This window comes from Alexandromys fortis, unplaced genomic scaffold (assembly GCF_014885135.2).
Source record: "Alexandromys fortis isolate MF-2015 unplaced genomic scaffold, M_Fortis_MF-2015_v1.1 scaffold_304, whole genome shotgun sequence".
In the NCBI taxonomy this organism is placed as follows: Eukaryota; Metazoa; Chordata; class Mammalia; order Rodentia; family Cricetidae; genus Alexandromys; species Alexandromys fortis.
In genome coordinates this window covers 280,134-300,750 of record NW_026068173.1, presented here as the reverse complement: position 1 = coordinate 300,750, position 20,617 = coordinate 280,134, and the positions used below count along the sequence as shown (strand labels likewise).

The 20,617-nt window shown below is 48.9% G+C and overlaps 1 protein-coding gene across 2 annotated transcripts in view; it reads left to right on the top strand.

Annotated features, from left to right (window-relative positions):
• The first annotated feature begins 5,317 nt into the window (after positions 1–5,317).
• The window catches only part of Cib4 (calcium and integrin binding family member 4), a 59,279-nt gene continuing 43,979 nt past the window's right edge, over positions 5,318–20,617 (top strand). For both annotated transcript variants that reach the window (XR_007589555.1, XM_050128568.1), the window contains exons 1-3: positions 5,318–5,478; positions 5,921–5,955; positions 15,280–15,376. Coding sequence is in view for 1 of the 2 variants with exons in the window: in XM_050128568.1 (XP_049984525.1) it covers positions 5,422–5,478; positions 5,921–5,955; positions 15,280–15,376 (189 nt within the window). In the remaining variant the exon portion in view is untranslated. The remainder of the gene's footprint in view (positions 5,479–5,920; positions 5,956–15,279; positions 15,377–20,617) is intronic.

Below are 20,617 nucleotides of genomic sequence, written 5' to 3'. Positions count from 1 at the left end.
CCGCCCCCCTGCTGAAATTCTTAGATACTGGGGTTTAGAACTCAGGTCCTTGCGTTTTCACAGCGGGAACTCTACTGACTGAGCCATGTCCCCTGTCCCCTTCATTTGCCTTAAAAAAATTGTCTACTTGCTTATTTGTCTCCCTGCGCGCGCGCGCGCGCGCGCGCATATGTGTGTGTGTGTGTTTGTCTGTGTGCGCGCGCGTGCTTGCACATGCGTGCCGATGTGGAGGTCAGAGGACAACTTTGTGTACCTGGTTCTCTCCTTCTCCCCTTACGTGCGTTCTGAGGATTGAATTCATGCGCCCAGGCTTCCACACGGCCTCCTCGCTGCTCAGCCATCTCACCAGCCCTTCACTTGCCTTTTTATAAACTCCAGTCTCTGCTTCCTTTAGCCTTCCCTTCAGATTGTCAAATGTCTGATTCACTTCTTAGAAAGAAAAGGGAGGTGGGGACCCAAACATGGGCCACTTATCGAAGCTCTCTACCCCTGGCAAGTCTATTTCCCCCCCAGACAATGTGAATGGGAAAGACTGATGGAAAAATAGAGTCCTGGAGGAAGGTGAGGGGGGGAAAGACCATTAAAGATTACATTCCAGGGTATTATCAGTTCACATTGTCCACGCTTAGCCTTCTGGGTAATATGTGCAGTGTGCCCAGGTCTCGGGTTCCTTTCGGCCCTGGGAAAGCACTGTGGTGAACACTGTATCAGGTGCTAGGCTGCTGAGTTCTCTGGCCGGGGCACCAGGAAACTTCTAGAACCCTGCATGATGCCATCAGACTGCAGAAGCCAGAGCCCTGCCTTGGGCACCAGCAGGTGGACCTTTGCTGTGCACTGTGCTGGACCAGGGCTTAAGCAGATGCCAGAGCCCAAGTCCTTATGTCTCCACTGTGGGGAAGCAGGGGCCCCAACTCCAGATTCTGAGGGCTCTAGGAATGCTTCCAAGCATCTGGTCTCCATCCTTGAGTACGTTTGTCCCCAAGACCCGCCTCTCTCCTGGATGTGTTCCCACAGGCCTGCTGCTTGCCTGGGAGGATCACTAATCCGAATCACTAGAAGGGAAGGGTGGCTGTGGGTGGAACCTCTTGGGTTAGATGACTGGGCGGAGGAAAAAGATCTGAATTCTCTCATTTACACATTCTTTAATAATATTTACGGTGGCTTACTTACGTTCCAGGCATTGAGTTAGCACTTAAACACACCTTGTCATTTTTAAAATAACAGCTTTAAGGTATAATTGACGCACCATACAATTCGCTCCCGTAAAGTATGTAACTTCACGGTTTTTAGGCTATTCTCAGCTGTACCAGTATTTAATTTTAGAACCTATTCATCTACCCATAAAGAGACTTGGTCCTCATTTGCAGCCAGTCACTCCGGGTCTCCCTGCCCCTTAGCCTCTCTAGACAACCAGTCTACTCTCCTCCTGTACGGGTTTGTCCACCCCAGATATTTTAAGCAGGGGGAGCCTTTTGTGATCGTTGTTAATGCATGCTGTTTTGTGAGACCAAAGCTCAGCCTTCATAGTGCCAAGTAATATTCTACTCTATAGGTACACACGGTTAATGGGCTTTGGGCTTGCCTTCCCTTCCGGCTATTGTGGATAAATCTGCTGAGACACGGGTTATTTTCTGTTTAAAGCAGCCATCCTGATGGGTGTGAAGAGGCGTCTCGGTGTCGTTTTGATTCGCAAGACTACCCTGATGGCTGATGATGTGGGGGTACTTTTCATGGCCTGCCAAGACATTCACTTATCTGCATGGAGAAATACCTATTCATATCCTTGGCCCATTTTAAATTTAATTTAATTTTAAGGCTTATTTTATTTTAAAGTGTGTATGTGTGTACATGAATGCAGGTGCCCATGGAATCCAGAAGAGGTGATCCAATCCCCCTGAAAGCTGGGGTTACAGGCAGTTATGAGCCCCCTAATGTGGGCGCTGGGAACAGAACTCAATACCTTTGCAAGAGCAGTAAGTACCCAGTTGCTCTCTCAGCCCCAGCCCCCATCCCTAATTTTTTTTTAAGTTGGCTTATTTCTCTGTATTGTTAAGTTGTGAGACTCTTTTAAATAGCCTGGATACCAATCATCTTTCAATGACTGGCGGATTTGACAAGTCAAGTAAAAATAAATGAAGTTCGGGAAGGGGCTGGGATTCTAAGAATCCCTACAGTTCCAGGCAAGGTGACAGAAACTTACCTCGGGCAGTCCCCTAGAAAGGCAGGATGTGGAACTGTTCTTCCAGAAGAGTCTTCCCTGCTCAATTACAGCTCTTCTGAAGTCACTGCGGCACCCTGGAGTCCAGCAGTACCGTGGATTGGGGGAGGGAACACATGTTGGTTAACACATAGAAGGCAGAGCCTCCTGTGGGGAATTTTTCTTTTTCTTTCTTTCTTTCATTTTTAAATGCACAGTCTTTTGTGCCTTGGGCAAATGAGATGGTACATAGAAAAGCATTTTGGAATTGTAAAGGGATATGCAAATGTAAGGTGACATTCTTATTGCTACTATTGTTATTGGAGAGAACCAATAAAAGGCCTGTCTAGGATAAAGTCCCAGAGATGGGGGTGGGGGAGAGTGGGTTAGGGACAGATGGGGTGGGGAGGGCGAAATGACTGGGAGGAGGAGATGGGAGGGTAACAGGGCTGGCATACCTTGGTTGTGTGTGCGCGTGTGTGCATGTGTGTGTGTGTATGTGTGTGTGTGTGTGTGTGAGGGAGAGGAGGGAGGGAGGGGGAGGGAAAAAGAGAGGGACGGAGGAAGGGAGGGAGGGAGGGAGGGAGGGAGGGAGGGAGGGAGAGAGGGAGGGAGCACATGAGCACACCCAGCACCTTGTAATTGCTGGTGAATTCCTCTATCACCTGTAAAATTATTCACTTATATTCTTCTTTAAAAGGCTGCCATTTCTTTTCATTAAAGAGCTATGTTTACAAAGGCGCCTTTATATACCAGCTGTAAATGACAAACCCGCATCATTTTCAGAAGGGAAGGTATCCTATAAAAACAAATGTGAAAATCTGTACAGTGCGCGCAGTTCTGGCTGGATTCCATGGCCTCCCAGGCCTGGAACACCGTCCCCATCTTCTTAACCTGGCTCAGTTCTGTCACTCAGACTTCTGTCCCAATGGCTCTCCTTGGGAGCTCCAGCCTTGGCCTTCGGCCTGTTCCTTGTTATCTGTCTCTTATCGCATGGCAGCTTCTTGAGGGCTGTGGGTTCACATTCCTGGAGTTTGTCTGGGCCGGGTGTGGAGGGCCAGGTGTCTTCACCAGCCTCCTGGCCTAGCTCTCTAGCGGCTGCAGGAGCAGCTAAGAGCTCTGAGCTGCCAGGCAGTTCTCTGCTTTGGTTGCTCTCTTTCAGCAGGGTCCGCAGAGTAAAAAGACACAATAGATTGGTGCCAAGCTGCTGCACCTGTGTAATCAGGATGTCGGAAAAAAGACGGGATGGAGAGGGTGGCATCTCAAAGATCCCCAGGTGTCCTTGGGTGTCCCAGACCTGCAACAGAGCATCCCTAACCTCGCCAACTCTGCAGTCCCTAAAGCGAGGGAGCAAGAGTCCCGTGACCCATGCCAGCTTTTGGCAGCTGCACTGCGTAGTTAGAAGAGGTCAAGTTTGGATGGGATTTAGTGACTGCCTGCTTGCTGACCGTCTACACTTCCTTCCAGGCTCAACTTTTAAAGCTATATTGTTTTCCTTCTCTCAAATATTCAGTTTGTACCAGTCATTTTGATTAAAAAGCAACAACAAAAGAAGTTACACCTTTGTCATTCTTTTTTTATCCTTGAATTTTAGAAAGTAGGAACTTATAAGTCCCCTTTTAGAGATGGAAACTGAGGCTTACAGTAGTTTTATCATTTGCTTGAAGTGAGAAAACCCAGCCTTTAACATTTCAAAGTCCAGGTTCTAAATCACCGCATGTAATAGCTAAATAGCTATTAAGTGTTGCTATCTATAATCAGGCAGGTCTGGCCTACAGCTCAAAGGTTACATGCATTCAAAGGACCAGAAAATTAAGAATTTACTTAAAACATTAGGGATGCTCTCTCTCTCTCTCTCTCTCTCTCTCTCTCTCTCTCTCTCTCTCTCCCTCTCCCTCTCTCTCTCCCTCTCTATCTCTCTTTCTCCATCTTCTTCTCTCCCCCTCTCTCTTATAACTTGATTGTTTTCAAGCCTGAACTTCATAGATGTTATAATATCAAAGGGCTGGCTGTGCCTGAATTCTTTCTGTATATTCATGCCTCTGTAATGTTACCTCTGGGGACATCGGCTTCCAACTCCAGGGACGTGCGTATACCTGATGCATGTATACGCATGGCGTGTGCAGAGGGTTGTGTATGGAGAGCAGGTATTTCTTCGAAGTTGTTTCTAACTCTAAAAGTTGTTCCTCTCCAGAACCCAGTGACGTGCCTGGTGCTGGTGCCTGTTCAGTTACTGAAGGGACCAAGCTTAGGTTTCTGTCTGACCCCCTCTTCTATGAGGCCAAGATAAACAACAGTGTGCAATCCCATTTCTAGAGAATTCTCCACCTCAGAGACCCGTGCTCCTCCCTGGACAGTCTGTGACCAAATGTGTTCTGGGCTGAAGGGATTCTCGTATGCTATGGGGGTGGGTATACAGAATACCCTGGAGGATTTCAGGGGGACCCCAGAATTTTAGCGCCAATGGCAGGGCTGCTTATCTTCTCCGTTTCCCCCCTGATCCACAGTCTCCCCATTCTACCCAACTTTCTGTCCCCCAGAAATATAAGAGAGTGATTCTGGAGGGCTCAGTCCATTTGCTTGCCCAGAACCAGAGCAGTTCTGGGGTGGGAACCCTGACTTTGCCCCATCTTGGTAGAAGCCTTTGACTTTATCTTTGTGTAGGGTCCTTTCGTGTTGTCCAGATTTGAATGCTCCTTCTGTTCCCATGGGAACCGTCTGATGGTGTCGAGTACTCTTCTGTATCGGAAGTCAAAGTCTATGTTTTTTCCATCTCAGTACCCCACATCCTGCACGGCACTCAAGATCTGGTTAGAACCCTCAGTGAGCACTGCCTACTGTTGGTCATTGCCGTCTGCATCCACTGGGTGACGTCCACAACAGTCCTGTGATTATGATCCCCTTGAAGAGGAAAGAGAACAAAGAAGGACAGAGGTTGCGTAGCTTGCCCCAGGTCACACAGTGAGCACGTGGCAGGTCTGGGATTCCGTCCCAGGCATCGTGACGCCCTGAGTCAACAATCTTAAGACTGCTTTTGGCCTGCCTTCCCGTTTGTTGTTTTGGAGGTGATGTTTCTTAGCCAGGGCACCAAAAGAACCTGTTTGCCAACTCAGGGGCAGAAGGTGGAATGCTGGTCACCATGGCAACTGAATCAACGGACTTCACCAGCTGCTGAGCCCTTGGGGTGGAAATTCTACTGCTGGCGAGGAGGAGGCTGGGTTGGCATGGGGCAGCAGTGTCTGAGGTACCAGATGCAGTGTGAGGACCTGGACGAGTACCAGGTGGGTAGTTAGGTCACAGATTTGGGGCAGAACTGGGGACTTCCTGGGGCAGGCGGGACCAAGAAGAGAACTCTTCTTGCCTGAAGCTCTGGAGCGTACCAGGCTGGCAGTGATGTCTCTTGCCTCTGCTGAGCTTGTGTCCATGTGGTTCAGACCAGCACTCTCACCCTTTTCTCCCCTGCCCCTGTTCTGGAGCCCAGGGGGTGGTTTGCTTCTCACTGAATCTCCCAGTCTGGGCTGCTCTACCTTTTTGTTACAACATGGAAGCAGAGTAAGGTAGTGCTTTGCCCTTGGCTACCACCACAAGCCTGTTCTTGTGGCCTGCAGTGCCTTTCCTTCTTATAGTACAAAGAGAGAGGATGCCTCCCTCTCCTGAGGCTCCATGCTCTTCCAGGGCCCATGGTGGGACTGAGTGGCAGGTCACCTCTCTGATTTGTTGCAGGCTCTGACCTTCCTGACGAGAAATGAGATTCTGTGGTGAGTAGAGGCCCTGGGTCCTCCTTTTCCTTCTCTTAAGCTGGTTTTTTTTTTCTTGCTATGGCTTCGCTCTGGCCTTGGGGTGTGAACCCCTACTCAGAACTGCAGAGCCCTGAGGCAGCATCTGGGATGGACAGGAAGTTGTGAGATTCCACTGGAGTAGGACACATCAGACCTGGGCTGCAATGCTGTTACCACCACCAAGGAAGTTCTTAGCAGCTGGGATACCTTGGGACAATGAGGGAGACGAACAAAGGCTTAGAAAGTATAGGGTGAGCTTATTCAGGCTATTCACAGGTTCAGTGAACTTGGAAGCATCATGGACACTCAGTCTGCTACCTGTCCCCTCTCTTTCTTGCCTGCCCCCCATGTCTCTTTCCAGGGCCTGCAGGAAACAATAAGTTTTCAAGCAGGACCCTTCCCTGTGGAAAAGCTCTTGGCCAAAGACCTCATGATCCGGAATGGAGATGTGACAAATGGCATGGGTGGAATGGCCAGGGTAGATGTGTTTGGTTAGAGCCAGGTGCTCAGCAAACCCGTGTGGTGTGAAAACCCGTATGGTAAACAAACCTGTGGTGTGCAAACCTCTGTGGTGTACAAACCCCTGTGGCGTGCAAACCCGTGTGGTGTACATACTCATGTGATGCGCAAACCTGTGTGGTGTGCAAATTTGTGTGATGTATAAATGAGCTTTCCAGAAAACTCTTGGGGAAAGTCAGTGAATATGGGAAAGAGGACAGTTTTTAAACACTATCCCGGACACACACACACACACACACACACACACACACACACACCTCTTGGCCTCACTGGTTTTTCTTGGTCTTACCCTCCTTAAGCCCCACACCCAGCCTGAGGGCCACAAACATCAGACTCTCCAGGTGCAACAGGGTATCTAAGTGACAAAGAACTACAGAGACCAGGGACAATCTTGAGGCTGTTATTTTCCTTTTAAAAATATTTATTTGATTTTTTTTTCTATACTGGGAATCAAAGCTATGGTTTGATACGTGTAAGCCAAGGACTGGTGACTGCCACCCTCTGAACTCAACTTTTTTACATAGAGAAAAAAATGGCAGAACTCCAAACGAGCTGTAGCCCACCGCTCACCTAATCCCTGCTGACAGTTTCTAAGAAGTGATGTAGGCATAAAAAATAAAACAAGATGAAATGAAACAACACTTCGATACGGCTAGAAAATTCAAATAGTGAAAAGCAAATGACTACCTTCTGTCCCGTGGGCCCTTCCTCTTACCTCAGCTCACTGTCGGTTTATCGTCCAGACTCCCGCGAGAATTGTGCACGCACATCCATGAATCTCACCAGCGCACATCGCTGCTTCCTGTGCCTGCATCCTAGTCCTTTTGTTCTCTGTTTTCGCCTTTGAAGTTGTCCTCTTCGCCAGGGTTACAGGAGGCAGATGGAACCATCCATCCCTCCTCAATGGCCCTGGGTCCTTCCCTTGCTTTGATGAACTGTAATTCAATGCCAGATCCCGTCATGGATACTTAATCTGTGGGGTGGAGAGGAGAACTTGGGGAGAAAGACTGTGGAAAGCACCCCTGTTTTCTCTCTTGACCACTTGTCCCCCACCTATTTTCCTTTGCTCTACGCTAGCCTCCTGAGAATAAGGTTCTTGGAAGTGAGCCATCCTTAAGGGCCCCTTCTCATGTGAACGGACCACCCAGGACTTCGGGGGCAGCTGGTTGCATCCCCTTTCCACCCTGCCCCCATCCCCATCAAAGGAGGTTATGACAACCTGAATGTAAATGTGCCGGCAGGCTCGTGTGTTTGAACGCTTCATCTCCCGCTGCTGCTGCTATTTCGGGAGGTTATGGAACCTTTAGGATGTGGGGCCTGCCTCGCTGACGAATGTAGGACTGTAGTTCCTGAGGGTTCTGCTTCTAGACGGCATTGCTTCCTGATCCGCTAGGATTTAATAGCCCAGCCGATAAGTCCCCACAGCTTCAGACCCAGCATCCCAGCTGCCCGTCCAGCCATCATACTTTTCTCTACCACAAAGGGTTGTATTCCTTTCAACCATGAACCAAATAAACCCTCATAAATTATTTCTGTTGGGTGTTCTATCAGGGCAAGGGGAAAAGTCACTGATACCATGTCCTTATGCAATGACCCTGGAGACTCTACGTCTGTCTCCATACTGCACCCCTCCAAGTAAAATGGACAAGAGCAGGGGACAGGAACTCCAAGATGGCGGGTGATACTGGAGAGGTCCTGCTCCTTCAGGAAAGCTGACACCCCGGCCCAAGGATGTCACAGCCTGAGGAGCAGCTAAAGACACGGACAAGGACCTTAAACGATCAAGGTGCATAACTGCTATGATTCAAGATGAAAAAGGCACTTTGATTTGATCGTTCTGTTTGCATCACTATGGTCCAGGAAACACTGGTGCTGATCCACCCACCAGTCAGATGCTGTCTTGAGTGGTTGAGACTTCCACTGAGAACCTTAGAAATATTCAAGATTATAAGATTAAATCAGGAAAGCAAATGCATGGAACTTCCAGTTAGTATGGAAACAGAGTATCACCCATGTCTGTTCCCTCTACTAGAGGGAGAATGAAGGTGTGTTTTTAAAAGAAGACACAGGCCTGCAAGCACAAGAAGAGAAGCATAGCTGAGGAAGACCACCGGAAATGCGAGAAGTACCAAGTAGACAGCGCCCGAGACAGACTTGGCTGAGCAGAAAGCCGAGGAAAACTGACCTGCAGGGTCTGCAGGGATAGAATCAAACCCCAGAAAGACTGAGGGAGCTTGGAACTCCCTGGTGCAGAGTCAGGCGAGGACAGAAAGGGAAACTGAGGGTATCAGAGTGTATATCCCTTGCCCTGTGATCCACTTGGCACCTGCCCCTGCTCCAGTGGACGAAGAGGCCACCATCTAGATAAGAGTTATAGCCAGGCTGACTGCTGGTCACCAAGAGCAACAACGAGCAAGGGGATCTCCACTTAACCTTCAAAGTCTTGCTGTGAGTCTGACTTGAAGGCCAAGGACCTTTACATGTCAAGAGAAAACGAAAGAGCTTACATGTATCATCCTGCCAACACGACATTTCAGGATGCCGAGATAACAGGGAGGAAAAGGAAGAGTTCATACACAGGAGGAATGGAATCAGAACAGCGTGGGGCTTACACTGAAAGACACAAGTCCTTCAAAACTTTTAGGGAAAAAATTTCCAGTCTAAAATAAAGTTCCTGGATAAACTATCAATCAAAAATCTAAGTGGAGTAACAATATTTTTTACATGCAATTAAAAAAATATTTGAGACAACTTTTTGAGGATTTGCTTTGCTAAAATTAGTAATCAACCTCAAAGAAAGACACAGGACCCTTGGAAGAAAGGATTCTACCATAGAGGATGGAAAGAGCAGTTCCAAGGATGGTGACAGAGACAAGCTCAAGCAAGACAATGGAAACAGGCCTGGAGGACACTCAGTTCTTTACAGCGCTATAGAGCTATAGAGAGTCTGGGGGGGGGGGGTGAGCTAATGATAAGTATGCTACAGTCTCAGAAAACGAAAACAGAGCGATGGTTAAGTCTGGGAAAAACAAAAGGCATTGCAAGAAAGCAAATGCTATCATGTTACACAAGGGAAATCAGCTGTGAGAAATGTTTGAATAATAAATAAAATGTAATAGTAATACGGTAAATACAGAATATCGATTCAGGCAAATTGTTTTAAATTGGGACATCGGGAAAGGAGACTTATATAGAGAAATAAATCCTCCTCTTAATAGGGGCATGTCACAAGATAATATCTATAATGAAGGGTCCCGACAAATGGGAGCATTGGCACAGTACTTAGAAGCGTTATATAAATATGAAGAAAAACAACAAGAGAAACAATAAACTGTTTGTAAAATGCCTCTGGAGAGCAGGGTAGATAAGTGTGGGGGTACAGAATATAAGTCATAGGTTTTATACTGTTGATGTTTTTAGCTGATTGTAGTGTCTTCCTTTGGTAAACTAGACTGAGAGATACAAGATGCTACCAGCTTCTGAAGAGAGGGGTGTTCACACACAGATGCAGGATAATACCACCAGAGATGCAGGGCATAGACAGACTGAAAACAGCCTAGCTCCTCAGAGACAACCAGGGACTTGAATGTGACCCAGTTAGGGGTGCAGCGTGGGTAAAGGAAAGATACAGCTTAGAGCATGGTGCGGGCTCAGAAAGTTCTCGGCTCACGATGTGTAAGAGAATGGGTCATCATGAGTTGCTAAGGTCAAGCTGGATCAGACCAAGTCCTGGTCACCTTTGAACAGTTTTGTTTAAGTGGCCTCAGAGATGGTTCAGTGGAATTGTGGTGGTCCCCTGATAAAAACCATGAAGAGATCGATAGCAGGCGGGGAGGTGGGGAGTCCGTGTGAGATGTCTCACCTGCTCAGCCACATGAATAAGCACATGAAGGCCAAGTCACCAGACCCACATGCTGTGACTGGAGCTGGGTCATCCCGGCTCAGGCTGAGCCCCTTGGATGAATCTGTTACACTCTGGAATCTTGGTTAAGGTTGGATCTGTTGAAGCATTTGTTCCTAGACCCTGCTCAGGCTGGTCCTCCCTCATCCCTCCCTCCCTCCTTCCCTCCCTCCCTCCCTCCTTCCCTCCCTTCCTCCCTCCCTCCCTCCCTCCCTTCCTCCCTCTCTCCTTCCCTTCCTTCCAGTTGGGGACTGGCCATAGCATTGCTAGACAAATGCTCCCCTGAGCCTCTTAAGAAGCCACTCTTTCTTCTTAGCAACCTGGAGACTCTCCAGACTTTCTAATCTCCATCCCTTGTTCTACCTATTAGCCTCTGGGGCTCCCTGGAGCAACTGAAGATCCAGAACATGGAACATTATAGGTTTTTTTTACCTGGGAGCCAAGAGCCTGGGTTTAGGTTCAGCTCTGCTGTTTTCGAGCTATGTGACTGGGCCTCCGTTTCCATACTAGAAAACAATGTCAGAGGATTCAGCAGCCAACCTCACAAAGTCATCACAAGGCCAAGGAGATGACATGTCATTGTGTGAGCAGTGCACACCCAGCTCAGGGCTGAGCACACACAGTGTTGTTACCATATCGTTTCCCTTCTGCAGAGGATTGGAAACTGGCCCAGAGAAAGACAGTGATTCTCCCAGGGTCACACACAGAAATCTTCATGTTTGAGTCTTTGGGACCAGGGACTTACATTAAATCTCTGATCTTGGTCTTGCAGGTCCAGGAGAGGCATCTGGAAGCTTGTAGAACCTGTGCATTGCCCTGAGTGTGAATAGGAACCCCAAGACCTAGTAGGGTACAGAGCCATTTATAGATTCCCTACAGGTCTGAACAGAGCCCCGTTTGAGACCCTCTAAACTAAAAGGTCTCAGAAACAGCAATGGTAGGATGTCAGAGAGGGGTAGAGGCTTCAGAGTCACAGGTGCCTGAGTGGAGGGATGCGGGCAGGGGCGTCACCACGACACTTGTTTCTTACAAGAAACTGAGGCTGTGGGGAAGGGGGGAGGGGAGGGGCAGGTCCAAGGTCACGTGAAGAGGTAGCCCTCAGCTAAGTAGACTCTGAGCCTTTCTCTTGCCTGGGAGCCAAGAGTGGAAGTGAGCCCCACCCAGGCTGCCTGGCTGTTGGCAGGCTGAACGTGTGAGTTTCTCAAATGGCTTTGACTTTTGAGTCCATTAGTGATTAACTCAGAGCTCCATTTCGAGCTGGCTGATCCATATTTGGAGGAGGAGAACATTCTGTGGCAGCCGAGATGCAGCCGTGATTCATCTGTGGACAGCTGGTCCCTGTGGCCGTCTGGGGAGGCATGGAGTCTGGGCAGGGCTCCATTCAACAACCTTGCTCAGAGTCTGGGAAAGGGTGCACAGGGTCTCTCACCTGGGGGCAAAGAGTGAACCCTTGAAGGGGAGACAGCACAGATCAAATATTCCATTTTAGGGTTCAGTCATCCACTCTTGTTTCTTGCCAGTTGTACAACCTTAGGCATGCTGGGTGAACTCCCCAAGCCTCGGTTTACCCATCCACAAAAGTGGTCACTTCCACATCTCCCATGGGCACTATGGGGAAGACGCTAGGAGGTGACGTGTCTGAGTATGCCCGGAACACAGTGTGTGCTCGGAAGAGGGGTGGTGACACTTGCAGGGCCTTGCCAGCCTTCCTTCCCTGGACTTCTGGGCGAGAACTCTGATGTCTGCGACATCTTTAACATCCACACCCATGTGACTTGGGCAAGTCATCTACCTCCTATTTTCTCTACTCTAGAGGAGTGGTCCCTGCCTTGCTAGGTCCTCCCTATGGGATGGACAGAAGAGCGCTCACTCTAGGTACGCACCGCAAGCATGTGTGGCCAGGAGGGCTCAAACCTAGTGAAGAGCCAGGGAGATGGCTCGGCTGGTAATGTGCTTGCCACACAAGCAGGACACCTGGAGTTCCATCCCTAGAACACACATGAAAATGCTGAGCATTGTTTTTGACTCAGAGGTGGGAAGACAGACAGAATCGCCTACAGCTTCCTGACCAATAGCCTAACTGGTGAGATATGGGTTCAGTGAGGATCCTGCCCCCCAAAATAAGATGAACAGTGGTAGAATAAGACAGTGGACATCCACATCTGAACTCGGTAGGTACATGTATTCTTAGTACAAACACACACACACGCCCAGCACACACCTAGTGAAAAGTGAGTCTGTCTTTTGCCTGGACGTGATGGCACACACCTTTAATGTCAACACTCTGGAGGCAGAGGCAGGCAGATCTCTATGAGTTCAAGGCCGGTTTGATCTACGAGGTGAGATTTAGGATAACCAGGGCTACACAGTGAGACCTATCTGTAAAAGAGGAAAGAAAGGAAGTTGATTTGCAGTCATTCTAACAATGATCGTGAGAAAACACTCCTTTGGCCTGTGACTCCCTTTGCCCCTTAGAGGTCAGCAGGGAACCTCCAGTAGGAATGTTTTTTCTTTCTTCCTGTTGATCTGAGATGACCTTTCTCTCATCCCAACACCTTTAGAATTCTCTCCTAACCTCCCCACATCTTGCTTTTTTGGCTCTCGCTTACACTTAACACAGAGCCTCTAGGGACAATTTAGAGTCCCTTATTAGACTGGCAGGATTGTATCTCTCTCCATGTCTCTACAAGCCCCGGTCCACCTCCCATTTGCCAGGCCCTCCCAAGTCAGCACAGAGCCTACCCAATGGCAGACAGGCATAGAACCCATGTCTATGGTCTCTGGTACCACATTTAGTAGGGAAGGAAAAGGATCCACATGGGTTTGTCTGTCTCATTAGTCAGCATCCCAGAAAGACAAAGGCAGTATCCTCAGCCGCATCTTGAAGGTAGCATCTCATCCTGGGAGGTGATGGAGCATGGAGAAGCACTACAGAGGGTGTGGGAGGTGTCTGAACACCCACTACCCCTGCCCAGGGCTTGAGGTGCTCAGGTGCAGGTGGGACCTGCTGTAGTTGGCCTCCAGGAAGGGCACACTTGGCTGTGCTGAGGTTGTGAGGATGGGGAGATGGACCCTAACTATTCTCTCACGGCCTCCAACTTCCTGCTGGGGTTTCCCCTGGGCCCAAGCCCATTTGGAAGGTTGAAGGCCAGGGAGTCAGTGGCAACGGATGGAGATCAGCCTCTCAAAGTGCAATGCTAGGCAGAATTGTGGACAAATAGAATCTTGGCTTATTTTTCCTCCATGTGTCCATGGCTGAGACTTACAGGATACTTTTCTAGTCCATGAGCTGTGACAAGAGGAGTGACTGAAAGGGAACCAGACGATGGCTCAGCATTCTCTGTTGTTGGGCACTGTCATGGCCTCCTTCTCTACCCCCCCGATTCTCTGACCATAGACTCACCCTCGAATTCTTCACTTGGCAACGTGTCCCTAAATCCCCACTGACTAAAATTCATCTGTGTGATGTGGGGATGCCAATGGAGGGCTGTGAGTTACTCGCTCCAGAATGTGAATTTGACTGCTAGCTCCTGGCGCTCAGCAGAGGAAGGCAGACTAGAAAAGGAGCGGAGAGAAGGATAATTTTGAAGCATAAGGGGGATCATAAAAGAGGCTTGAGGGCTGGTGGGATGACTTAGCAAGTCAAGTAGTCACCACCAACCCTGGACACCTGAGACACAAGGGAGAAGAAGAACTAGCTTCCAAGGGGTGTCTTCTGAACGCCACATGTATGCAGTGGCATGTGTTCGTGTGTGTGTGTGTGCGTGCACGCGCTAAAGATATAATAATAACTAAAAATGCGGCTGGAATGAAAGCCTGAGCGAGGTGAGAGGGCTTCCTCCATCGTTATCGAGCTTTGAGTTGTACAACAGCCAGAAGAACTGAGTGCCAGATGCACAGGAGAACCCAAAGAGGAGAAAGGGATGTAGATCTATCCGGGTAAAAAATACCCATATTTTATACCATATTTACACCTTAACACACATACATGCACACACACACGCATGCACATACACATACATACACATGAAAACACACATGCACGTGCACACATGCACACATACACACAAACATGCATGCGTGCACACACATGCATGCACACACACACACACATGCACACACACTCATGCACTTCATTTCACTCACACTGAATTTGCATGGCAAGAGAGGTCCTGATGGCTCTTAACTCAGTGATAAAGATAAGACTCAGAACCATTAAGTTTACCAAGACCCCGCAGCTTTGCCCAGTCTGCTGTCTACTCTCTCCTCCACGGGCCGCCACAGTCCCTGGCCTTGTAGTCCCAAGAGCCTGCTGATGAACAGAGCCTGCAGTCCAGGATGGGGTGAGAGACTAAGAGATCATCTTGTCTCTGCCTAGGACAGGGTTCGTCCTTATTGCTTGCTCAGGTTTTCAGTCTGCAGGGGCCACTTGTCACCAGCTGTCCAGCTTGGAAGTCAAGTTTGCCGGCTGCCGGTACATGGATTTTAAACCTGGCTCCTGTGTTCACCAAGTGACCTCTTTATACATGCTGAGGATGAGGGTATCTGGATGTCCAAAAGAGGACCTGGATACCTCCGTCTGTACCTGAGGAGCTGGAAGGAGCCACGGCAGACACTCCTGCCAGCTCTGCCATTCCAGAGTGGACACCGTGGAATGTGGCCCATGTGGCAGAACATTACACGGAGCCTCTCTCCTTTCCTTGTTCCCAGCTCATTTGTATACCCAACACGGAAGACAGGAGGACTGGGCATATTCCCCGTTCCATGGCAGCCCGCACTCAGTGCCTTTTTCTTACTGACACACCCCTACACACACGAGCAGGGGACTCCATCGCCCCCTTTCATTCCTGTGTGACCACTATGCCTCTCTCCTTTCTCCTCAGTATCCACAAGACCTTCCTGAAGCTCTGCCCCTCAAGGAAGCACTATAAGGAGGTCACACTGACCATGGACCAGGTCAGCTCCCTTCCTGCTTTGAGGGTGAGTCCGGGATGGGGAGGGGCTGAAGGTATGGCAAGCGCGGAGCGGGCCTTCTGTGTTGAGTGTTGAAGGGTCTCATCTGACTGTCATTCCCAGGGGCTCTGGGATTTCTAGGCAAGGGGCCCATCAGGACGTGGCCCTCACATACTTCTCACTCATTTCTGTCTCCCCCACCCCATCAAACCTGGCCAGACAGGTGTAGTGACCATTGCCCTCTCTCAGGTGAGGACAACCAGCCAGGATGTGAGAGTCACCCCAGGTCTCCCTGTTAGAAGGTGGTAGCCCGGCTGGAAGATCTTACTGGCCCCGTTCACAGGTCTTCTACTCCCAATCCCATTAGTCCCTGATCTGCCTTTGGGGGCTCACCATTTGCTCCACCCCTCAGTGACCCAGAGACCCCTGTACCTTCTCGTTCCTTCTACTGCCCTTTGTACAAAAGACTGGGGAGATTAGAAACGTAGGGGAATCCCACACAGGACCACCAGGGGCCATGGGGCTCCTTCAGGCCCTCTGCCCAGCCTTCTTCTGTCCTCCCTGTCTTTTGTTCGTGCTATATCAAGACTAGAACTCTTACAGAGAGGTTGAGAGCGTCCTCAGTTTCTCCCATGAGGAGCCTGAGACTGTCCCCTAGTCTGCCTTTGTCCATTTCTAGGTGTTTAAAGAGAACACTTTGATTCCAGCTCTTCCATTAATTCCCCATCTATCTATCCATCCATCCATCCATTTGTCTGTCCATTCATCTATCCATCCATCCACCAATCCATCCATCCATACATCCATCTATACATACATACATACATACATACATACATTTGTTTGTCCATCCATCCATCAGTCCATCCGTCCATCAAAGTTGCCAACCTTGCTAAGGCAGGAAGCTCCTCAGGCATATCTAATCTGCAACCTGACATGTGCAGCAAGGACAGCGTTGAATGAAGTCTCACCAAACCCTAACCTCTCCTGAAACAGTATGGGCTTTGTTTTTTTGTTTTTATTTGTTGGTTTGTTTTAATTTTGGCTTTGGCATTCTGGAATACGTGCAGTTCTTGAGTATGACGTTTATGGATGACTATGTCATTTCACAATGTCAAAGGCTGAACACAATGCAGTCACCTGCCTGTTTCCCTCTGGCTTTCTCTACTTTACCAAAGCTGAGTCCTATACTCCATATTCCCAGGACAGACAGACAAGCGGGTGAGTCCTCAGTTTCTCCCTATGTAAAATGGGAGGAGTGGGGGGGTGGCTTGGAGGCTCCTGGCTCCCAACCCCCTGCTGCTCTGGCACTACCACCACACTTCTCAGTTCCTTAGGGACAATGGCTTGAGACTTGCTCTGCTATGAAGAGGCCCTGTCCTTTCCCAGGGCAGCTTGGCCAGGCCCAAATGTACAGAAGGAAGGACTCCCCAGTCACTCTGAGGTTTTAATTAAAATTTGCCCATGGTTTGTGAGAGTCAGGAGTGGGCTGACAAGCCACAACACTCAGACTTCCGCAGACGTCATTCGGATCCTGGCGGAATAGTGATCAGAGCTATCACTATGCAGTGAGGGCCACACCTTCCCTCTGTCTGGAGCAGGATGGGTTCTGAGGGTAAGGCTGCCTCAAAGATGAGGCCCAGGGAGCTGGGAGGAGGAGCTGGCTACTGAGTGAGGATTATTGTAGTTATTCAACCAATGCTATGGTGGTAGTCATGACCCTCAGGTGCAGAGGTGGCTGCAGAACCAGCACCCAGATGGGTTTGAAATACAAGGATGGAGAAGGTCAAGGAGTGAGAAAGTGTGGGCAGGAGTAAAGCTGCCTAAGGGATGTGTAAATTTTCAACAGCACAAGGAGATACATTCTAATGGCCAAGGCTTCACAGGGAATGAGTCCCCCACCACCAAAAGGAGCCAAACAGATCATTCCAGGAGGCCCTTGGCAGGGGTATTCTGGCATATGCTTGGTACCAAAGGGAGCCTGGACTAGATGTCTCCTCTGAGTATGTAGCTCCGGTTCTGGGGTGAGTCTTGTTCTCTTCGGGATCATCCTTCACAGTGTATCCCAGACTTTTTATCCTGAAACTGAAGTCTATTTTCAGCAGGGACTGGAGATACCAACCTCCAATTTTCCCAAGTAAGGACATTCAAAAAAAATATGTCACCCCTAATCACCATCAATTCACTTTTAAAATATGTTAATTTCAGCCAGACCTGATAACATATGCTGTAATCCCAGAACTTGGAGCTGAAAGTGGGGGAGGGGGGATCTGGACTTCAAGTCCAGCCTGGGCTACAGGAGATCCTGTGTCAAAACAACAGCTGTACACCACAAATTAATTAATTAAACACACACACACACAATCTCACCCCAGGAACAAGAGCCTTGGTGGAAGTTGTTATTGCTGTCATCGCCTCCCTTTTTGTCTTATCTTTTTCCCTTTGTCATCAGCTGTCAACCACCATGCCACTGGCCTCAGGCTGGACTGAAACCTACATTCCTGTCCCCTACACTCCTGTTGCCCTCTGCATCTTCCAATCTTGGGCAAGTGGAGGAACCCTGCAGCCCAGGGATCAGAGCCTTGTTACTCACACTACCCAGGACCTTTTCTGGGACAGGCTTGGAGAATGTGGGGGGCAGGGGAGGTGGGGGTGGAGGACAGGGAACTTTAGGGATTGGTTTAACTTGGTTAGGGGGCTTGGATGGTGTGAGAAGAATGAAGCTTTGTTTTCTTAATTGGTTTTCATCATGGAAAAAGCGGGCTGGTGACTTAGAGAGCGAGGCACGAGAAGGTTCCCGGTAGCAGAGATAGCCGGAAAAGCCTGTGGACAAAGACGCCTACTGGTTGGGACACTGCGCCCCTTTTCCACGTGGGGTTTTATGCTCTGTTTGTCTGCTGTATTTGATGTCTTTAAAAGTCAATTAGCTCAATGTTTCTCTTCCTGTAAATAATGACCTTGCTTTCTGTAAACACTGTGAGTGTGGCATGGCGTGACTCGGGTTTCTGGTTTCCTGGCCCGGTGCCTTTGTGTCCACCTGGGATGATGGGTGGCAAAACCTGAGAGAAGGCAGAGCGAGCTGTCTGAGGAAAAGGGTGGGGGATGGCTTACTCCCTAGCCAGGCCATCTGAGCATCTCCCTATCCCCTCCCCCTCCCCAGGATCTCTAAAGAGAACATTAGATTACTCTTCTCAGCCTCTGACCCTCCTGGAGGTAGGTGTCTAGCTCTCTGCCCTCCCAAGATGTCCCATGCGTCACCCCACCCCCACGACTTCCCAGTGTAGCAATCGGATAATTTGAAACAAAAGAACATTTGGCATTGGGTAGTCAGTCTTTTTGTTATTTATTTATTTATTTTTAAATAAAATACTTGAAGCAGGCTACTTCACTGAGAATCCAAGAAGTTTATTTAGTTCATTTCTGGAAACTGCAGGCTGCAATGAGGGGCCTCCCCTTGGCTAAATCACATCACAGCAGGAGCCCATGGCTGTCTCTCCCTCTTCTTTGAAAGCCGCTAGAATTCACTCACAGGGCCCCACCTGAATGATTTTATCTGATCTAATCACTTCCCCAAAGCTTCACTTCTGGGCTCTGTACTAGGATTGCTTTCTACTTCCTCCACACCATTAACATAAAGCTTCAGGGATTAAACTCCCTCAGTGAGCAGAGACGGGAGACAGCCACGGGTGCAAACCATTAGCAGGTGTCTCGGTCACCACGGCCCTGTACCCTCCCCGGGGCTAAGCTGTGAAATAAAATGTGACGAGCTTTCCTTTCTGCACATTTTTGTTGTTATTTTTTTCTGGATATAATAATTGTTTTTGCTTAGTTTTCTTTGTACATATCATTAACTCCTCATCAAGGCTCTACCAATTGTCTAAATCGCCGAGAGCGTTCAGAAGGGAGGGGTTTCTGTTTCCTTTTCTTAGAGAAGTTTTTCTTGGTGCCTTGTACTTGCTGTCGTTGGGAGAGGGTTGCACTTTGAACGCAGGACATGCCAGCATCCTAGGTGTCTTTGCTTCCCCATCCTTCGGATTCCACATCTCCCTTCGCTCCTGTGCTTTGGTGGGGCACATCCTTTAGTAACTTTCTGATAAAGAACACTGGGAGCTAAGTGTTTTGTGACCCCCTACACATCTGAAAATGTCCTTATTGTCCCTTTACACCTGACTAAGCATTTAGATAGAACTGGATTATAGATTGGAAACCATTTTCCTTCAGAATTGGGGAAGTATCACTTGATTACAGTTTAGCTTTCACTGTTGTTAATGAGAAATCCAAAGCCTTTCTATTTTCTGATTGTGTGTGTATGTGCATGTGTATGTGCATGTGCGTGCATGTCGATACGTATGTCTGTGTGTGTGTGTGCGTGCATGTGTGTGCATGTGCGTGTGTGTACATGTGTGGGCACGCATGTGTATGTCTGTTCATGTGTATGCATGTGCGTATGTGTGCATGTACGTATGTGTGTGCATGTCTGCACGTGTGTGCGCGTGCATGTGTGTGTCCTGCTGTTTTTGCTTCTTCATTCATGCTCACTTTCTTTCTGAGAACGTGCTGCTCTCATTCGTTGGCTTTGTGGTGTTGGGATTACGGGCACATGCAGCCATGCCTGGCTTTTTAACACGAGAGCTGGGGGTTCAAACTCAGCTAGCAGAGCAAAGGACACTTACCCACACTGAGCCATCTCTGCGCAGTGTTGTTTGGGTTAGTCTTTCATTGGTCTGGGGCTCATCCCTATGTCTGGGCTGACTGTCCTGCCAGCTCCAGGAATCTGTCTGTCTCCACCACCCCTGAGCTGGGATTGCAAGCATGGACCACCACATCTGGCTTTTTGACAATGGACTCTGAGCTTCACACTGAGGTCCCTGTTTGCACTACAGACACTCACTGTGCCTTCTCTCCTTTCTAGACTGCGTCTTCAACGCTTATCTTTCAACCACAATGTGGTTTTCACTCTCCCGCTTAAGTGTTTAGTTTCCAGGATCTCATTTGTGTTCTGTCTTCTCCCTTTCTTGAGTAAAACCCTCCCCGTTTCCTTCCCTGAATGCAGTTATCGCCTCTGATCCTTCCCTTTGAGGTGCTTTTTGCCATTAGCTGCTGTGAGTCCTCCCTTTCATGCCAGAGGCCTTCCTTGGATATCTGGTAATCGCTTGCTCATAATGAAGAGCGCGAAATGGTTGCCAAAAACCTGTTTCAAAGCTTGAGCCCGTGGGTGGTGTCTGTCAACTGGAGTGCCAGAGGAGAGTGAGTTGAAGGGGCCATTTT